Source organism: Dunckerocampus dactyliophorus, chromosome 11 (assembly GCF_027744805.1).
Source record: "Dunckerocampus dactyliophorus isolate RoL2022-P2 chromosome 11, RoL_Ddac_1.1, whole genome shotgun sequence".
NCBI lineage: Eukaryota > Metazoa > Chordata > Actinopteri > Syngnathiformes > Syngnathidae > Dunckerocampus > Dunckerocampus dactyliophorus.
Genome location: NC_072829.1, coordinates 549,561 through 571,620, shown reverse-complemented (window position 1 = coordinate 571,620; position 22,060 = coordinate 549,561). Strand labels below are relative to the sequence as shown.

The 22,060-nt window shown below is 42.7% G+C and overlaps 1 protein-coding gene across 4 annotated transcripts in view; it reads left to right on the top strand.

Moving 5' to 3' along the window:
- fgf13a (fibroblast growth factor 13a) overlaps positions 1-22,060 on the top strand; it is a 126,203-nt gene that overhangs the window by 86,773 nt on the left and 17,370 nt on the right. For 3 of the 4 annotated variants that reach the window (XM_054792409.1, XM_054792407.1, XM_054792405.1), the window contains 2 exons: positions 10,550-10,660; positions 20,928-21,031. In XM_054792409.1, coding sequence (XP_054648384.1) covers positions 10,550-10,660; positions 20,928-21,031 — 215 coding nt within the window. Of the gene's footprint in view, positions 1-4,427; positions 6,197-10,549; positions 10,661-20,927; positions 21,032-22,060 lie in introns of those variants that run through there. The other variant, XM_054792408.1, reaches the window with a different exon arrangement.

The window sequence follows — 22,060 nt, the reverse complement described above, 5'->3', positions numbered from 1 at the left end:
GATAATCCAACCAGTCACTAAAGTGTCATGTAAAACGCTTACAGTCAGATCTGCTGTACGAGGTTGACAATCATGACCGAGAAACTTCGTGCAGGGGTGTCCGAAGGTGGCCTGGGGGCAATTTGGGGCCTGCAGCTCTTTCCTTATTGGCCCGCAGGACATTCTAAAAATATCTTTTGACAAAAACTAAAAAAAGACCTACATAAATGTAAACTTCCATCCATCCATTTTCTATGCCGCCTATACTCACGGGGTATGCTGGAGCCTATCCCAGCAGACTTCGAGTGAGAGGCAGGGTAAATGGAAAAATCAGCAGTCATTTTACAAGAATAAAGGCTAAATCTAAATAAGGGCTAAATGAAATAAGGGATAAATCATGTGACACGTCCTCATTCTCATTTCCTCAAGCCCCTTGATGTGGGAGGGGCCCTCAATGGCAGTCAAGCATGCGACTGACCTTCCACCTGTCTCCTCTTCTGCAACCTGAAGTGACTGATGCTTCCCTGGGTTGCAATAACCAACCCCCCACCCCCTCGTCCTTTTCTCTGCCTCACAAACGCCCTCCTGCAGTTTGTGTGTGCTGTCTCCATGGCAACGCGTGTAACGTGGTGGTGGCGCATGGCGGTCCGGCATGTGGTGGATCTACTGCCCCCGTGAGCATACGGCTGCCTTGAAGCTGATGATTGCTGCTACATTCAACACCTCCATCTGATTTACACAATGCAACTTTGCCCTTCATTCAAGCCCACAAGGACAGTCAAACTCCTCGTGCACTCAAGTGTTTGTCTATTTGCATGTTAATGATGGCCTCGGGTTACTAATAAGATGAGTTCGCTTACATTGTTTGGCTGTATTCAAAGGCATGAAGGTCAACATAGTGCTCCATCACGGCTGCGTGCAAGCTCTTGTGCGAAGTGCGCCCTCTAGTGGCCAAAGCTGGGAACGGCAACTTTACAGGCTGCTGTATTCGGAAGAAAAGAAGCATGTCTTGTGTGGAATATCAGGACGCTTTCGGGCAGACGTCATCATGTGTGGAAATTTCATTCGTGGGGGTGTCAGGACACACTCGGCTCACGAGACGAGAGCAAGAACGACACGATATTTTAATATTACTTTAAAAAAGACTACAATGACAAAATATAGGAGTGGACAAACACACTTTTTTATTGAATTGAGTCACAAAACAATGAATGTACATTTTTAAAAATGTTTTATAATAAAAATGAATACAAAAATAAATTAAATACAAATATTTTTTGTAATATTTCTTTTTAGTTTTAATTGACATAAAATGAATAAAAAAATAAATAAAAAAAATACATATGCGTGATGCTTTTAACCGTTTTTCCACAAACTGAAAGAAAAACTAAAAATTCAAAGTTCAGATATTGAATCTGCAGCTTTAATGCTAATGAGGTGTTTGGGCTATCTCGGGCAGAGTGTGTGTCTCCAGGAGGCGCTATTGTGTACTTGATTCACTTCTGACGCACGCACTGCAACTCTGCACTCGTCCAGCGTGAAAGATGCCATGCCAAAAAAGTCTACTCCCAAAAACTGCTCAAAAAAAATAACCCATCAATATTTTCTTAGCTTTTTTTTTGCTCCAACTAGAACTCAGGTTGATTGGAAGATCTAAGCCAAAACAGTTGAAAAACTATGAATCTGTTGTTTTTATAGCAGTTTTTGGGAGGAGGCTTTTTTTGTGTCCGCAAGGGGTTTAGAGTTAGGGTTGGGGGTTGGCGTTAGGGTTAGCGTTAGGGGTTGGGGTCAAGGGTTAAGGTTTATGGTCAGGGTTAGGAGTTATGTTTGCCCTAACCCTAACCTACACGTGCACTCTGTAATCCTGGCGGCAAAATGTCTCTCTTGATGCTGAAGGTTGCCGACCCCGGCGGAAGGCCGCTGTCTTGCGTCCTCTAGTGGTGACAAACGTGCAACTACAGCCACCCTCCATAAGCTTAAGCTTTGAGAATCCGTACGTGATCTATTTGCAACTAACTTATTGTAGGAGTACATTCTAGATGCCAGCGGGTGTTATTATGGGATGCACGAGAGATGTATTGCATTGCCAGGAAGGGTTGCGTGCATCAGTTTGTCATCCATTTGTCAAAGTTTGCAGAAGCAAGGCTGTTTTTGTCAGACCTCACATACGCTTTGACAGAGGAGACAAACGTCCTTTAAACAGTCTCTGTCTAATGCGCACGCCGCTCTATTGTTGTCTCGCTCCATTGGATGTCGATATTTGTTCAGGCCAGAGTGGAAAGGCCCCGCAATAACCGGTTTAGTCGGCGCATTATCGGATCACTTTACATCATATGAGAAACCTGAGAGCAAAGTCTTGTTTGCTACCCCCGCAAGACAAGAAGCGTCCATTTTTGCGAACACTTTTATCTTCAGTCTGACCCCCTACACACACACACACACACACACACACACACACACACACACCCGGATCAAGCAGCAGACCTCCAAATGAATGTTTAATGAGCCTTTAAGAAGTCCTAATGTCGCTTAATGTCCTGTAATGATCTTCCTGCCGGTGGCCACGCCTCGATGCTCGCTCCTCTCTCGCAACGCATCTTCTGACAGTTGTTGTCCGCTCGGCTGAATGTTTGGCGGAGACCGCTCCGTTCCACCCGATACCGCCCGGAACCACTGAGTCCACTCGCTGCAAGGAAGCATGACTTTTCCTTTAAGAAAAACAGTGTCAGGTAGGCTGCACGGAGTATTTTTAGTATTCTCTTCTTGTCATGTTGCAACTCCACTGGGAGCTATCCATGGTGCTGAAAGCCATACATGGCTGATGTGGGCTGCTTTCTGCTGCACTTTTGACATCATTTGTTGTTATGGGTTTAATTTCCATCTTCCACACAACTTACACACACAAAAGTGCATTATTGGAGCTTTACAGGTACGATGCACCTTCTAGTTGTCTGCTTTTGTAGATACCTTGATACCGCACTTTTGCAACTTCTGAACACCTTTGTATCTTGGGCTGTGAAAAAGCTACAATAATGTACCTTGAACTTTAATAGTCATCCTTATAAAGTGCATTCATGTGCTTGGGGGACAGAAATGGGCTCCCATTGTACCTCCGACAAGGAGCAATGCTGTTTCTACAGTATTATTTTCTAGAAGAAACAAGTATTTTCCGCACTATGTGAGTAATGTTTTGCAAGATAAAGATACATTTACAGCTAGAAAGGTAACAGGGCTTAGTGTTAGTGACTTGCAGGCAGTAGCAAAAGAAAAGCTGTGAATTGTTTGCTTAAGGACGCTAGATGGCGCCATTGGTTAGGTTGTAAATGCAGAAAGAGGGACGCTTGGCAGTTGAGGGAAAAGACGAGTTGTTGAATATGTCGTGCATGAAGTTTAATGGAGCAAAGAACATATTTGGCACCTTAAATGGGTTTCGAAAATGGACTCAGTGTGAAGCAGTAGAACCAAGTGCTAGAACATATTTGCCATTCCAATTTTATACCATTTATTGCTTTAAAACAACAAAACACACAAAAGACAGTGTTGAGTATTATACGGTTGGACCATAAATTCTTAGCCCTCTTTTCCGTCCTGATGTAAATCTGACAAACAGCTTCATCTCAATACTTTTATTAACCCCCATTTTTCAAGCCTCTGTACAGTAAAAAGTGGCTATCAATCCATTTGAATTTCATTTGTCAACATTATTTTATTCATTAGTTGAAATGATGTCATGAAGGAGATGTATATTTTTATTCAAACAATCACATGCACACAAATAAGTCATTTCATAAATAATAACAATAAACAATAAATAATAAATAAATGAATACACACAAGTTGTATTTTCTTTGTTTGACGTGAAAGCAATTTTGGAAACTTTTAATATTATTTTAAAATATTTTCACTGATTAGTTTGATTTATTAAATGACGTAATTCACGAGACACACAGCGATGTGAGGAAGTGTTTGGTCCTTCCTGGTTCCTTATTTCTTTGCATGTTTGTCCCACTTCAATGTTTGAGGTCATCAAACTCATGTAAATATTAGTCAATGACAACACAACTCAACACTTCATGCACTTTTGAAATGAAACTTTACCATTAAGGGAGAAAACAATCCAAAGCTACATGGCCCTGTGTGAAAGAGTGATGGCCCCCTAAAGCTAAAAAGTGGTTGGCCCCCCCCTTAGCAACAACAACTGCAATCAACTTGCAATGAGTCTCTTCCAGCGCTGGGGAGGAATTTAGCAGAATTGTTGTCATTCAGCCACATTGGAGGCTTTTCCTTTTGAAGGTCATGCCACAGCATCTCAATAGGATTCAGGTCAGGACTTGGACTAGACCACTCCAAAGTCTTCAGCCATTCAGAGGTGGACTTGCTGGTGTGTTTTGGATCATTGTCCTGCTGCAGAACCCAAGTTGCTTTCAGCTTGAGGTCACCAACATTCTCCTTCAGCAGAATTCATGCTTCCATTTATCACAGCAAGTCTTCCAGTTCCTGAAGACCATCACACTACCACCACCATATTTCACTGCTGCTATGATGAAATGCAGCCTTACTTTTACGCCAGATGTAATGGGACACACAAGTTCAACTTTCACTCATCAGACCACAGAGTATTTTCCCACGGGAAATTGAGACGAGCCTTAATGTTGTTTTTGTTCAGCAGTGGTTTTGGTCTTGGAACTCTGCCATGCAGGTCGTTTTTGCCCAGCGTCTTTCTTATGGTGGAGTCATGAACACTGACCTTAACTGAGGCAAGTGAGGCCTGCGGTTCTTTGGATGTTGTTGTGGGGTCTTTTGTGACCTCTTGGATGAGGCGTGGCTGTGCTCTTGGGGTCGTTTTGGTTGGCCGGCCCCTCCTGGGAAGATTCACCACTGTTCCATGTTTTGGCCATTTGAGGATAATGGCTCTCACTGTGGTTGGCTGGAGTCCCAAAGCTATAGCAATAGCTTTATAACCTTTTCCGCACTCTCCCGGGGGCGGGTTGAAGAAGGTCACACAAGGTCATGTAGCTTTGGATTGTTTTCTCCCTTTAGTAATAAAAAGTGTTGTGCTGTCATTGACTAATATTTACATTAGTTCGATGACCTGAAACATTGAAGTGGGACAAACATGCAAAAATAAGACATCAGGACGGGGGCAAACCCTTTTTCACACCACTGTATTTTTATGGAAACAAAGAAATGTACATAAATGAAAATAAGTCATTTCATGGCTAAAAGAAATAAACACAGAAGTCGTCTTTTCTTTGTTTTTAGTGAAAGTCACTTTAGAATGTAAAAGAATCTTAGAATGAAATGAAAAGCATTTAGAAGATGGGTGCTTGGCGCATCCCTAATATTCTTACCCCACAGCAGCAACACGTTATTCAATTATTCAATTAGCTGCATCAGCACAATGTTTGGTTTTGGTGTGCTTCCACTCCCTCCGCTCCGTCTTTAAATGGATATCAAATATTACATTGATTATGTTTATTAGCACTCCCTCGCTCGCACGCGCGCACACACGCACACACACACGGTGGTTTGGGCTCTGTGCTCCCCTCATCCTCCCCCACTCTTTCCACCCCCTCCGAGCTGCTCATTGTGCAACTTGGAGGTGGGATGCTGTCAGGCAGCTCTCGGCAGTCTGCGCCTCGCCTCCAACGTGAGGTTCGTGCCGCCGCTGTACGCCTCGCCTTACTTGTACAGAGAGAAGAGAATCCTTCTGTGCCTCCCTGCCGCTTGGCCAGCATCAGCGTTGTCCTCTAAGAGGGAGCAAACAGGTGTTCCATGCTACTCGTGCAGCTGCAGGACCATGCAAAGGAGATGAGAAGCATGTCTGCAGTGATCCGTGATGGATTTCTTTACTTTCCTGGACATGCAAGAGCACATTTCCTTTTTAAATCCGGACTTGTTTGCTGTGACTGATTGAAGCTACTGCTTACTGCTTCACTGAGCAAGTGCAGGAGTTGTTTCCAACCCTGACTTGTGAGGGCACTCGGGAGGAGGTGTAGTGCTTATCTTCAGGCTGCCAAAGTGGCCATGGCCGCAGCCATCGCCAGCTCCCTCATTCGGCAGAAAAGGCAGGCGAGGGAGCGGGAAAAGTCCAACGCCTGCCGCTGTGTCAGCAGCCCCAGCAAGAGCAAAGGCAACTGCGACAAGCCCAGCCGGCTTAACGTCTTCTCCCGGGTCAAACTCTTTGGGTCCAAGAAGCGGCGGAGGAGACGGCCAGGTGTGTTGCGCAACATTCTACCTAGCAGAAAAAATATGTTGTTCATAGGAGGCGCTGGAAAGATGGACGACTCTGCCGATGTGAATCCCTCCTGGTCTTTCATGTCCACAGGGAAGTCACTCAGCTTGTGGTCCAGAGCAGAGGGACGTATGAAAGTCATGCTACATCCGTTACCGTCTATATAGGCAAACCACGATGGACTTAACATGCTTAAGAAAACCACTGCCCTCGGGAACACACACCAGCACAAGGCTTACTCAGCTCTTATTTTCTCTCACTGTATGTCTACTATGATAGGACTGTAAAGATGGCTGTAGGGGTGTTATGTCATGTCTACAGGGCTCTAATGTTAAACATCATTTAAGGGTAGTAAACAGGGTTTCTATGCTCTAACTCACAAAATATTTGACTTATAAATAAGGTATTCTATTTTGTGGAAATTCACTTATCACGGTTTGGGCCTGGAATCAGTGCACTGTTTTTTTTTAGAATGTTGCCCATCATCCACAATCCTTTTGTGAGACGTGAACACACGCTTTTCTCTTTACTGTGCCGTCTAAACATATAAAAACAGGAAAAAGAGGCAGCTAATGAATGCATGTAATGGGACACACCTATCCCACCTAAGAAAACACCTCCAAAAAGGTTTTATGTTTTTGTATCCATGCTGTGAGCATGTAGTAGTACTGGAGTTCTATGGTTATACAAACATGGAACCTACCAAAGAAACATTAGACTCCCGTCTTTCATCAGAAAACAAGTTTGTTTCTACCTTTTTGCCTTCTTTAGTAATCAGCAGTAGAACTTCGGTAAGTTTCAGGAAAATATCAGCTCCCAAGTAAAAAAAGATACATTTCAAGCAGAACTTTCACTTTGACACAAATATTTGTTGCTTTTTTTACAGCCCAAATATCTAAACAACTATACCAACATAAACAACACAAAATATCCAAATAACCATTGATTTACAAACTTAACACCATCAACTATTTAGCTTTTTCACATTTGGAAGTAAACTGTGTGCACGAGCATGCGTGCGTGTGCATGTGTTAAAGTTTCCCTCCAATGCGTAACCTTCTGCACGCCTTGCTCTCTCACTTCCTCCTTGCTGTCGAGCGCTTTAATACGTGCTAAAGGTGCATGATGCCGAGCTCTTATCAAATGCACTTCTGCCACCTGGTGGCCGTTTTTATGGCTTCAGATTGCTTGAAAAGTCACCTCTTTGATTGTGCGTTTGCATCATCACCTATTTTGGCTTCTCATGGAAAAATCATGAAAGACTGATTTAAGTGTGTCCTGTGGGGCAGGTATGATGTCCACCCACAATGATGTCCACCCTTGCTCATAAAACAAACACAGTTAAGTGAGAGACCAAAGTGGTAGTGGGTTTTTGACCTCCAAGCGTTCCTCGGTGCAGGTCCATTGTCATCCTCCTTCCTGCACTGACTGGAAGTTGCAATCTCTCGACACCCAAAGCCGTCCAGTGAGAGCGCAGCTAAATATGCTAAATATGTGATCACATGACACCAGCGCTGCCTTGCTCGACACTTTTGGATAAGAAGAACGTCTGCTTTGATAGTTTGGGACATGCTTGTGGTACAAATTGTTGTTATTGGAAAAATGAGCTTTTTGGGAGCCTTGAGAGGCAAAGATGACTCGGACTGTACCTGTCCTGTATGTCTCATTTAAAGAGACAGTATGTCCACTTTCTTTGCGTCCACTAAAATCTCTTGTTAGTCGAAGCATGAATTCCAGGGTATTTTCAAGCAGGGCTTTTTTGAAACAAACTGAATTGAGTCCTCAAAGTGCCTCCTTGTCTTTGTGATCCACTTCAGGTGGGACCAGAGTGCAAACACGTGAAATACGTGTCAGCTTAAAGGAGATCGCTGGCGTTCACGTGTCAGCCCGGGTGATGTGTGATGCCACCGATTCTGCTTCCGATCCCACACAGAGTCAAATTCAGGCTGGGATCAGCGATACTTTGTCCAAATTCACCTAATCTGCCGGGTCAGTTTTGAAAAAGAAGCGTGTTTCATATCCTAGCATTAAGAAATACAAGACATGTCGTTAAGTTATTCATTAAATACACGATTGATGTAAAGAAATTATGATTTCAAATCAATGAATGTAGCCTGACGTGTGTCCGTGGAGGTAGCAGGGGGCTTTGCAGCATCGCCACAGTCATACCAAATATGTAAACATGCTACTTGCTACTTTATTCTTTCCTTTCTCAAAACATAACTCATTTTGCAGATATCTTAAATATTTCAACTTTATGCATTTAAAAAGATTTTATTCTTGTAATTTATTCTTTTATTTTTGTAAAAGGTTTTTTTCAACTTATTCTTTGTTTCTCAAAATATTACAAACTCAGAAAATAACATCTTTGCTTGAACAAAAATATTTCAACCTTCTGCTTGTAAAGATGGTGCTTTTTCTTCAGGATATCACGACTTTATTCTCTTGTCACTTTTTCCCAGCCTCATTTTTTTCCAAAATGTGCAACTTCATTCTTTGTTTTGTTTGGCATAGTATTACAAGTTTAGACACTGATATCAATAAACAACAAACGCAAGTAAGTCGACTATTATGAAGAACTACTAGAAGAATGAAAACTTTATTCACAATTGCTCTATTTGTGATGGCTCATTGCTTCAACAGACTGGCACGTTTCAGGCAAACATTTTGTTCATTAAACTCAGAGAAGCCACCTTTTTTGGCGTTTGCTAACCAGCTGCAGCTCCAGCGTGCAGTGAGCAACAAGAAGAAGTTTACACAGTTTATACTAAAATCAAAGTTCAAACATTGATGCAAGTGGAACATGTGAAATGTAGCCACCTGGAAGAATGTCCAGCGATGCTCCACAGAGGGCCTGGAAGTGAAGAAATAGTTCGTAAAATCTGGCTTCAAGTTGGTTATGGAGCTCAAACAGTGCAGCGAAACGATGAAGGACCTCGAGAAGAATGTATTCACGCTCACCGATTGGCTGTAAGACATGGTAGCATCATTATTTCCACATCTGATGCTTTCACTGCTTTTCCATCATCTTGTTTTCAAGTATTTTATGTCTTCATGTATCACACCGTGAAGGCTCACAAATGGAGCAAATCATTTCAGCCACATGCACCGTTATTCACTTTCATCTCCAAAACATCACACAAACGTACTGTCATTTACGCTGCTTTTTCTGAAACTTTGAACCCTGCAGCTGAGACAGCAGTGTGGCTAATGAATGCCATTAAGTTCTAATCTTGTGGCATCTCCTTTACTTCAGAGCTGCTACTAATCTAAAATACTGCGCTGCTCGCAAGTCAGTGAGGAAATGGACGTCATTACTCAGTCGGACTCACGGTGTCGTCTTACAAAGAACACTGAACTCATCACACAGCAACTTAACACTCCAAATACTAGTAAGAAATATACAAGGCAAGTACCAATACCAGTTTAACATAAAAAACAGCAACTATTTTAACTTCATTCCCATAATGCACTTTGTCCCAGCAAAGCATTTCATTGGTTATTGCTGCCCTGGCACTGCAATGCTGCCTCTGTCCACTAGACGGAGGCTGACGTCATTGCAGCACCCCGGCAGCAATAACCAATGAAAGGCTTTGTTGGGACGAAATGCATTATGGGATGAACTGGTGTTGGTACTTGCCTTGGCTACTTCTTAGCTAGAGTGCTAGGTTGCTGCGTGATAGGTTTAGCGTTGTTTGTAAGATGAAACCGTGAGTCAGACTGTTATCAGTACCGACCTCCTGCAATTATCAATGGGTTGACGAGCCCGTCGTGAGTTTATTCAAAGCTCATGAATGGCTCCCGTCAAAGAACTACCTGGTCCTCACGGACTCGTGCGCGCCACAATATGCCATTTTATGACGTGGCCGTGTGCGGCTTATATTTGTATAAACGTGTTGTAAATTTAGCTGGAGTGGTTTAAACACCGGTGCGTCTTATACACGGCAAGTTAGAGTGTGTGCGTGGCTGTAGATTATGCTTGCACAGATCAACAAGTGAACTCTTTTTAGTTTTTGTTTTTGTGGAAAAATGACTGACTCCCACACGAGCGCTCCTTTCATTGGCGTCCAGCAGGTTATTTACATGTGCATGCGTTGTTAGGCTACAAGAACAGTCTTGTCGTAAAAGGTGTGTTTAAGTGCACGTGCACGTGGGATAGGATAGGATAGGAGAGCACTTAGCTCTTATCGAACACGATGCCGCTGATGGACCTCAGCCAGCAGCTGTGCCCTCACACATACCATGTTCACTCGTTACCAAGGTAAAAATATGAGCAGGCGTCCCAGCTTCAGACAGTTTGTGCGCTTACATTTCCCTCCGTGTGCCCCCCCACAGAGCCCCAGCTGAAGGGGATCGTGACCAAGCTGTACAGCCGACAGGGGTTCCACCTGCAGCTGCAGGCAGACGGAACCATTGATGGAACCAAGGAGGAGGACAACGGCTACAGTAAGTCTGCTTTCCATCGCCAATCCTAACACCAAATAACATGACCAGCAGGGGTGCTGCTGAGTCAGTCTTAAACACTTTGCTGGCTCAAGAAGTCCAGCGTGACGTCAGCTATGGGAAGTTATGCTCTTCATTCTCACCAATACAACAACACATGCAAGCAGGAGTTCAGAACATTCCGAGAGAGAGATAATTCTATGAATGTTATTAAAAATACAAATGAATTGGTTCAAATGTGACAAGTTTACCAAAAATATAATGTCCCTGTGCTGTCTGAAACATTTTTATTCACATAAGGAGAAGATAAAACACAAAGCATGCTAGAAACATGATTTCTTTATTAGACAAGCTTGATAATGAAAGGTTTGTTAAATAAAACAAAAAGCCTGTTCTCGTGGTCCCCCAGGACACCATCCGTAGTCTCATTAGGAGCATGCCCCCACGTTGTCAGGCATGCGTACAAGCACGTGGGGGCCACACAAACTACTGAGAATCATTTTGAGTTGCTACAATGACATTTTAGCTAAATGGACCAGTGTGCTGCATCATTTTTTCACTTTCATTTTTGGGGTGTCTTTGATTTCCCCCCTCTATAGGGTGATCATTTTCATTTCTATCAAATGATGTGGCATCATTTTGTTACTAATACATCACCCACTTATTATCAGGAAACATATTCAACATCATTTTTCCCCCAGTTTAGATCTGATGTGCTTTCCAAGTGTTTCTTTAATTTTTTGAGCAGTGTATATACAGTACTGTATATACATACATATATATACACACACACACACACATACAGTGTATATATATATATATATATATATATATATATATATATATATATATATATATATACAGTCAAACTTGTCTATAGCGGCCACTAGAGGGAGTCTGCAAAAGTGGCCGCTATAGACAGGTGGCCTCTATAGACAGGTTGGTGTCCAGTTTGAATGTTGACCAGTAGAGGAAAAAAAGGGGAAAAATAATAATAATAATGTTGACCAGTAGAGGGCACTGCGGACTGCTGATAAAAGTTGTACAGCACTACTAGGCTTGTTATTATCATGGTTCATGGTTCATGGTTTTAATCCTGAACATGCATATGAGTCAAACAGTAGCACATCACATAGTACAATTCACAATTTTGCATGTCCAAAAAGGAGTAGGAAGAAGCAAAGCGTATTTAATCCTACCCCTCATCAGTTTCACATCAGTTGCAATACATTTATTCACCTCTTGTTCTTCCAAGTGTACTTTGTAGGTCTACATGACAATGTAGTGCAATCATAGCCAAGGTTTTTACTTACTAAAAGGAAGCTAGAGGCTTAATAATAACTGATAGAATATATCCACCACCCACAGAACAAAGCTGTGCTAGTAATGTCTTACGCTTGTTTTTAATATTTTACTTTTTATACGGCAGAGTGTCATTACAGCTTTAGTTCATCAGGAAGTGACGGGAAGTGACGGTGGGCGTCCCGAGCAGGAGAGCCAGGCTCAGTGCTAGCTGTGAGTTTGGAGAGAGTTGGGAAGTGTGTTTATGTTAGCGTGGATGTAAAGTTTTATGTGGAACAACTGACAGTTTGTGTGGATCTTGTGAATGATTGTGACTGAGCTAGGACTCAGTAATTCAACTCTACACACGACGGCTTAATTGATTGAAAAACAAAACTTTTTCGTGCATGAAGCTTCTACTTGAGTTGGTAATTTGGCCGCTATATGCGGTCAGATATTGACCAAGGGAGACAAAATGGGTGGCCGCTGGCCGCGTTGGCCAGGTGACTGCTATACACAGGGTCTATAACATGTACATTTGCTGCAGGGGATTTTTCAGTGGCCGTTCTATAAAGGTGGCCGCTAAGACAGGTATGACTGTATATACATACATACAGTATGTGTATGTGTGTATATATTTATATGAAATAGTATAATACAGTATAATACGAAGGTGTGCCTGTGGTTGTACACGTCCATTTAAACATGAAGGAAATGAATGGATTGTAGTGGGACATGTAACACCGTTGACACATTAGATGCACACAACTATCACATGTGGATGCGACATGTTATTGATTTCATATTGATGAGAGTGTGTGTGTGTGTGTTTGTGTTGACTGAAAGTGGCTGTTGTGTAAACTGATGCCAGGGCCCACTAGCATCTTGCACTTTTCTAACAGACTGAAGAGGAGATGGATGCTGAAGTAAAGTAACAGCCTGCTGTGGCGATGCTGCAGCGTATAATTAGCTGTGCTTTTAGACCAGCACGCTGTTTAATGGACCCGTGTGATATATCCACATATGCATCTCGGCCGTGATCTGCAACCTTAGGGTCTTTTTTGCTTTTCTTTTCCTTCCAAACTAGAAAAACAACCTTCATTTTGAGTCCATCGGGCTGCGTAAATGCAACAGCAGCAACAAAGCAGCATGCGGCATAATTACGCCACACCGCCCGCCACGCCTGCATTTACTCACACTTGCATGAAAAGTGTCCCTGCAATAGTTGGAGGAGAAAATGAAAGTGTGCTGCTTCAGTTGGAAGGAGGAAGAAGAGTGAAGCTCTTTGCACGGCTCCAAAAATAGCGTTGTTAGGTGCTGGCTGCGCTTGTCTCCATGGCGACGGAGAGCACAGTCCTCTTGGAGCCACTGGTGTCTTGTGATGGTGGGAGAGGGCCGGCTCAAATGTACAACAACAGCAACAAGGAGTTCATCCTCATTAACGTGACCTTTCCTATTCGTGCAAGTCAGTCAGTATTAGCTGAGCAGTCTCTCGGAAAGCCCAGCAGTTTTACTTCACTGGGACAAAGAACATCCACGTTAACGCGTGTACTTTAAAAACACATCACAACATCTTAACTCATGACAAGCTAACCTAACCAAGCATGAGGGTTGTTGGCAAGATACTGTATTAGGGGTGCCTGACAATTAGGACATCATACGATCAGTCCAGTAACATTTAAATACCTCTGATACTCGATAATTTAAAAAACTGTTTAGGTGAGCAAATCAAATGCTCATTTTCTCTCCTGCCTGTGTCATAACCTCCCCTGAGCTCTCTTGTGAACAAACATTTACTTTCCGAGGAAGGCATTTCACGTACTAGTTGTCCCAAATGAGTGGAAAAAAAACACAGAGCTCACAAAAAACCTCATCAGCCACCTGAAATGTGCAATGTGGCCTTTGAAAAGTGCAAAAGGTTTGCCAGAGACCTCCATGGCGTCACCCCGGCTGCTCGGAGCGTGTGCCCGAATACAGTGCACCTTGCTGGGCCACAGCAGGTGGCTCCTCCCCCTCTATACTCTGGTTCTCCTGATAGTAGTGATGTGGTAGTAGTGATGTCATCATATTTCATTAGGACTAATCAACAGGTACTAATTAGTTCCAGTCCTTCTTACCTCCACGTGTGCACAAAGTACACTTGCATCTAAATGAATAAAAAGTAGATATCCAAAAGTTATTGGTATCATATTGTTTTTTTGAAGTCATCTCTTTGAATAAAAGATGCGGTGCATCTCTGGAAAAGATACATAACGTCACATGTCCATTATTCCATTAGATGTTTACTAATGTTAGTACACCACTAACTTGCTATGATTATCTGCTGGAGGATAGAAGCCTTTTCTCTTCTCAAAGCAAGTCCTCCTGTTACGTTCTGGTTGGTCTGGAGCTGTAGGAAGCTTGACAGAAACGAGGCGTTTGGCGTGCAAACAAAAAAGTCTTTAATTGTACAGGTGCGGGGATAAACAAAAGGCAACAGAGGAGATAGTTCACGTGACAGCACTAACTAGGAGACGAGAAGCATGAGTCGCAATGGCAATGAACCAGTGCCGCACGTACGACGGCTCTGGCCTTTTAACCGCCGCAAAAGACAATTGGCCGCAGCTGTCCGGCCACCAGGCGTGAAGCGGCTGTCTCCGCCACTACGCAGGAAGTACAGCTCTCCAAAATAAAGGCACAGGACAGGAAGAACTTGCTCCTGTCTTGCGAAACCTAACACCTCCACATGCTGATCACCTGATTCAAATAGCCTCAGGTGTCTCGGGAGCCTCTGCTCCTCCTCCTGTGAGGGGTAGAGCTGGTGAATGGCAGACTCACATGCCGAGACACCCAAGGCATGCAAGTTTATTCATTTGTACCACTCAATTTTTTTTTCCACCTCTCACCCATTTTAGAGCCATCAGCAGAGTTCCACCTGGAAAAGGGTATGCAGTTGTAATTTAAGCCAAACATTAAATCAGAAGAGAGTTGCTTCCGGAACAGGAACAGTAACAGTAAATGGCAAATTGAGGAATTGTGAAATGGGATTATTCTTGAATAGCACACGTTTCTAACATTTAACACAATTATTTCATGACTTAAAATGCTTATGACATGACTTTCATGTCAAATTGTTTCCCTTTTTTCTAAAAAAATACAAATAAATAATTAAAAGCTGTGTAAAGAAAAATATCATGTTTGAGCTGTGATTTAAAAAAAAACAAACATAAACACTGAAAACTTTGGGGAAAAAAATCGTCATTGTGTCCAAGAAGTCATCTTTTACTGACCTAAAACATTAATTCATCCATTCATTCATTCATTTTCTATCCCGCTTGTCCGCACGAGGGTGGCAGGTATGCTGGAGCCCATCCCAGCTGACTTTGGACAGCCAATCACAGGGCAGACAAACAACCATTCATACCTATGGACAATTTAGAGTCGCCAATTAACCTCACCTGCATGTTTTTGGAATGTGGGAGGAAGCCGGAGTACCCGGAGAAAACCCACGCACACACGGGGAGAACATGCAAACTCCACACAGAAATGCCCGAAGGCGACTGGAACCCAGATCTTCCTGACGGTGTGGCCAACATTCTCACCACTATGCCACCGTGCCACCTAAAAGCTAATGATGTTAATGTAAAGTGCAGGAACTTGAACTTTGACATGGCAGAGCAAATGATGAATGTGCCAATGTGGAGTAGGCACAAGCCGGTTTCGAGGTATACCACGGTACGGAAAGGTCACGCTTTTAATACCAATAAAATGTTGCGTCGTAGCGTTTCTACCATGTGACAGAAAGTGGCGGCCCAGCGTGGCCACTACGTGGAAACCCGTCCTGTGGGCATACAGTACATAGCACAGGCGTTAGCACGCATGCGCTGTTGTGTGTAGACATATGCTATTTTTCACAATTGCAGTTATTTATTGAATTCAAGTGGTTCCAGTCCAATGAATAGCTTGAAATGGTGCAAAGGTAAGTGATGAAGTGCCAGAGGTTAAAAAAAAAGGTAAGGTTAGCCAAAAGTGAAAAATAATGTGTATTTCAGAATGATTCTGTTTCAGGGATGACAAAATGGGTCAACAATTTCAAGCTGTTGTGCAGAAATGGAGGTTGATTAAGCCTTGGCAGTTGGTGCAACTCATTCCTGCAGGAGCACTTACTACCTCCTCTGTCTGCATGCATGCACACTGTGGTACTACACCCTGGTGAGAAAGCCATGTGTTGCTTCAAAACTGCAAGAAAAAAGGGAATGAACAACGGAAGAGAGACAGACCATCTTAACACTTGAAAATGGAGCTGTTGAGTCTTCTAAAACTTGTGGCCTGCAGTGTGCATTGCGACCTTCTTGGGCAACTTGATTGTATTTATTTGCGTTTTGGTTGCAGGATCAGCCACAGTAGATGCATTTAATTTATTTATTATTTATTTACAAAGCGTCTACTTATGTTTTGTGAAGTACATATGTTCCACTTTCATTGTCTTCCATTCTATGGTTTTAAAAGTGACTGTTGGACTTGACTTTTTTCTCTTTTCAATAAAGGTACAGTATCTCCAAAAGAGCTGTAATTCTAATACCGTGAAATTGTCAAAGCGTGATATTTTTGCCCAAGGTTATCATACCATAGAGGCCCATGCCTTTATTGTCAGTGTATGGAACAGACACACTCCGCCCAACTTTGGCCAATCACCAACGTGTCCTTCAGGCCCCCTTCTGCTTTATTGCAATCTCTGCACCAGAAAAGGTCAGCGAGTGGTTAGAGGGCCCCTCCTCTCCTGTCCCCCCTCCTTCAGGGTGCTCAGGTGTTTCCAGGAGCCAGGAAGTAATTGGGCTCCCCGTCTTGAGATTCTCCATCAGCGCAGCGGCTGGTAATCCATGGGAAATGAAAACCACTGATTGTGTGTGTGTGTGTGTGTGTGTGTGTGTGTGTGTGTGTGTGTGTGTGTGTGTGTGTGTGAGAGCGAGAGAGAGGAAAAAGCTGAGTGAGGAGGAGAGCATTTATAAAAAGATGTTGACTTGTGGTGAAGGAAGTGAAAATGTCAGAAAATATGGAGTTTGTCTTGTCATATAACATCTGGGAGGACTTTTTACAAGATTTTGGAGCATCTCTGTGCTCATTGCTGTGCAACCCCCTCGAGCAATCAGGGCTTTGTGTCTGGCTCAAGGACAGTTAGTGGTGCAGACAGGTGGAACCAGGAGGGAAGGTGTGGGTGGATAGAGGCTGGAATGGAACCTCTAGGAGGTCCGCAAGGAGCTGACATGTTGACAAGCGCCTGTGGCTTCTGGGCATCTGAGCTGTTAAAGTGATAAGGGTAAGCGTAATGGCCCCGTCTAAAAGCTTCTATGGTGCATTTAGTCAGAGGTGTCTGCAGACAGAGACCGCAGGAAGGACACTTGGTGACCTTACAGCTCAACTCACGGAGGCTCTGCTAAGTAGGGATGGACATTCAGACAAATCAAATATCTCATTCATTGCTTTTTCTTTTCATTTTCAGGGATTCAAGGTGTTTATTTGTCATTCCAATAAACACTTGCATGCGTGGAAGGGCATGTTAGAGAGGGCCCAGTAGCAGCCTACTCTATTGCTCCCAGACCCCCACGCGATAAGTCAATTCCAGCCAAGTAGGATTCAGTATTAATAAATGAAACATGTTCATAGTTATGGCACAGAAAACCTGTTTGCAATCTTCCAAATTTGTTGGGTTTTTTTTAACATTATTGGAGCCCTCGAGGCATGAAATAACCCCCCTATAGTGATGTTCATTGCTCAGTTATCCAAAATGTTTTGTGTTAACATTTTGGGGGTTTCTGCAGCAGATTGGATTGGATAATTGGATTTACATTATTTTCTCTGGAAAAACTTGCCTCAGTGAGAGTCCATTCTGTTTTGAGTTGGACCTTCTTGAACGAATGAATGACGTTAACCAAGGCACCACTGCACTGCATTTCCTTTGTGAAAAGTTGCCTCGGGTCATCGTTGGTTTGATTTTTGTCAAACCTTTTGGAACGAATTACCGTAAATTCCAGTGTATAAACCACACCGGTGAACAAGCACCTGCACCCTCTCATTTTATAGGAAAAAACAGATTTATTCTTATATAAGCCGTACATGTCCACATCATAAAATGGCATATTGTGGCACCCATGAGTCTGTGAAGAGGAGGAGCCAATCATGAGCTAGGAAAAATCTCACGACGAGCTTGTCAACCCATTGGAAATTGCAGGAGATCATTACTCAATAGTGACTCACTGTTTCAGCTTACAAACATTACAAACATTAAACTCTTCACACAGCAAATAACACTCAAACGTTATACCTCAGAAATATACAAACATGTATCAATATGAGTTTAATATTAAACATTTTAAAGTGCTCCCATAATGCATTTGTTTGAGAAAACCATTTCGTTGGAGGAGCATAGAAAGTATAGAAAATGGCTGCTTCTGTTCACCAGAGGGAACCAGATGAGTTGGAGCCCATTGCCCAGAGGGAAGCTGACATCACTGCAGCGCCCCAATGAATACAAAACTTTAAAATTTTGTTTGTTTGGTTGTTTTTTGCTTTAAACTCATTTTGGGACATGTTTGTATATTTGTATATACACCTTCTGAGTATTAAAGTTGCTGTGTGATGAATTTAGTGCCGTTAGTAAAACATTCTTTGAAAGATGACAGTAGCGGCTTATACACTGGAATTTACAGTAGTAACAGAAACTGAGGTACATCACTGACAAACGTACAATTATTATGGGATCCTTGTGAGACTGCAAATACAGGACGTCGGCTGGATTGAATTTAAGGCCTTTAAAAATGTCTTGTATGTGATTTTGAAGTCTTAAATGTCTTAAATGTCTCTTTCATATCAAACAAATGCATAAACTTCAGTTGTGTTTTTAAATGTTTTCATTTGTGAGGGTGCTGTAACATCATTAAAGAATAGAAGTCAAGTTGGTGGATATGAAATGGGTCTTCAGTCTTCATTATGGTCTTAAAAAGTCATACATTTGACTTGTTGACACCTGCAGAGACCCTGGAATATTAACAGTGCTGCAACTCAGGTTTGAAGCCATGAAAAAAACAGCACACACGTGCACAGCAGCGTGGAAGGCAACACAGTTTGCGGTTTGTTTGCCTGAAGCGCACCCACTATTGGTTGCATGTTGGTTCCTCTATTCTGCTCGCGGGTTCCCTGCCAGCGTTTTATGGAGCACAGGCGCTCTTACACAACACAAAGCTGAAGTGAATTAGTTGTACCTCGTTGGCCAGCAGAGCTCCATCACACGCTCTCACGCTGCTGCGTACACTTTAGTATTACAACTACAATATGAAAAGATCATTTAGTCAAATGATTTGTTCTTGAACGGGAAGCAAACGATACTTTGTGTGCCGCATAGTCAGCATACGTTTTAGTAGCCTCATTGACATGCCGGGTCATAAACAAGCGGCATGTAATTAAACCTGTAATGGTGCCCTTAAAGCAACAGCAAGCAATAATGGTCTTTTTTATCCTCTGAGCTGTGAAGTGTAATGCTAGTTCAAACAATTGTTGTAAAAGTGGATCCACAGCAGTGATTGTGCTTTTCTGATTTGGTGGTCGGTAGTGTAAAGTACTGTCATTAAAGTTACATTTTTACATAATGTGTCTTTAGCGCAGTCCTGAGTAGCGTTGTGAAGGATAAACCGATGCGACCGGACATCTGCTTTGGCAAGCGAGAGATCAGCTGCACAGATAGCAGCCCCCTGCATGGATAAGAATCGTTTCATTGTAGAGACGTGCACCAGGTATCGCAAGACTAGCAACTGCTTCACAGTCCGTCTCTAAAACAACGCCAGAGCCTGGGCTGCCAGCGAAAGTACTGTCACGCATGCTCCGTAGCTTAGCATGAATGAAGACTGGAATGGATGTAAATAGCATTAGCAGCGCTCTAGCTAGTCATGACATCAGCAAAACATATGTACATCATAGCCATCTCATTGATCTTATTTATGATGTGTTGTGTAAAACTAAGACAGGGACAGCATCAAATTAAAAGCACTAAATGAATACGGAGTCACCATCCAACAGTGCCAGCCTGGACTTTATGTCAGAGAAAAAATATACCGTAATTTCCGGTGTATAAGACACACTGGTGTTTAACCTGCACACACCAAAGTTAGTGGGGAAATCAGATTTGTTGCAGCATGACGGCCGAGAACAGTAGCTCTTTTTCTGACAGGAGTCAATAATGAGTTTTGTGAAAACTCACGACGAGCTTGTCAACCCGTTGGAAATCACAGGAGGTCATTAGCCAACATAACAGTCTGACTCACGGTGTCAACTTAACACTCAAAATAACATCAAATTACAAATATAACATTTAAATAACACTCAATTATTAAATGAAAATAACAAACCCGTTCATGGGCCACCAGAGGGAGCTCATGAGCTCACAAGAAGCGGCCATGAGGTCATGAACTCCCTCTGGTGGAGAGTCATGTCTACATCAACACATGTAACCGCCGAATTGAATCGTATCATATCGCATCGTAGCGTTTGTATACAGTGTATCGAATTGTTCTGTTTTTAACATACATCATCATTAACATCATTAATCCGTTCCAGAAGGTCCGACTCAAACCAAAACAGACTCTAACCAAGGCATGTTTTCCCATAGAAAATCATGTAAATCCAATTAATCTGTTCCAGACACCCAAAAATGTTAACACAAAACTCATTCTATGAATGGACAATATTTTGGATGCTAAACAACCGGCCAAATGCAAGCCAAGGTAAACCTTTGGATGTTAACCAAAAAATGCGCTAACAGAAGCGGACATTAACCGAGGTACCACTGCATATCATTTTTGAATCATATCTTAACCCGTGCATCTAGATGCATATGGAATGGTCAACCACAAAGTGATTTCAATCCCAAGTCCTAAGGTTTGTTTTTTCAGGGTCATTGTTTTATTGAAAATAGTTGAAAAGAAGCCTGATTATTATTTCTGATTTGTTTTCTGTGCAGCCATGTTCAACCTTATTCCAGTGGGTCTGCGAGTGGTGGCCATCCAGGGGGTTCAGACCAAACTCTATCTGGCCATGAACAGTGAGGGCTTCCTGTACACGTCGGTAAGTGTCTGGCTAAATATTGTGTATAAATACGCTGTTCTATGTTGACAAGTTACTGTATGAATGTTGCATCGGAGGACATCTGCTCTTGCTTGGCGTCCACCAAACACACCGAACAAACATTTGTTACAAAATAACATCCATCAGCAAGGACTGGCAGATGGACTTTATTTTTCATCAGTCTGTCAAATGTTGTCTGCTGTTAGCACGAGGATGCTAATTAGATGCTGTCAGTGTGTTGGCATGCGCGTGCTTTTCTAACAACATGACAGCTACTGCATGTTAACATAAACAATCTTTTCTTGTCTGTGCTGAAGACTTGAAGTCCATTTGATCAGTGAGATCCGGCTTTGAAGCACTCAAAATGACGCAAAATGAACACTTGCCTGTCAAGTTTGCACCCAGCATGTGTCACCTGGCTCTTTATCTTCAATTAAAGGTGCAACCTAATGAATAAGTCAGTTGCAGGCCCCTGAGAAGGGTGTCAGGATGGTGGGATGTGCACGTGGACGCACACACACGCACTTGACAGACAATAGGCAAATTAGTAAAGATTGTTCCGCACGGCTAAAGGTCTCAGTCGTTGGTGTCAGTCCTTATTGATGCAAACAGATTTTTATGTTGTTTTCAGGCCACTCACGCCCCTGACCTTTTGCACAAATGCATTTATGCACGCGCTTGTTTAGATCAATTAGAATCAGGTAGAACTTTGTGCAAGGAAGGTCTGGCCATCAACTTTGCCTAAATATGTTCTTTATTGTTTGGAATTACATTCTACGTTGTCTGTTTTTTTGAAAGCGAACATTCAATTCATATTAATTCATTATGAATTTTCTGCCCAGAAAAGGAGTGTTTCCGGATGTGACGTCAGTGAAGGCGCATTCACACGCAATCAGACATGGTGGCGTACAGACAGAGGTTGTTTTCTGTCATTATAGCGAACATGTGAGTGTTGTGTCAATAGTTTTTGAGGAGGAAGAAACATCTAAGAAACATAGAGAACTTGCAGAACAGGGAATTAAGGCACGT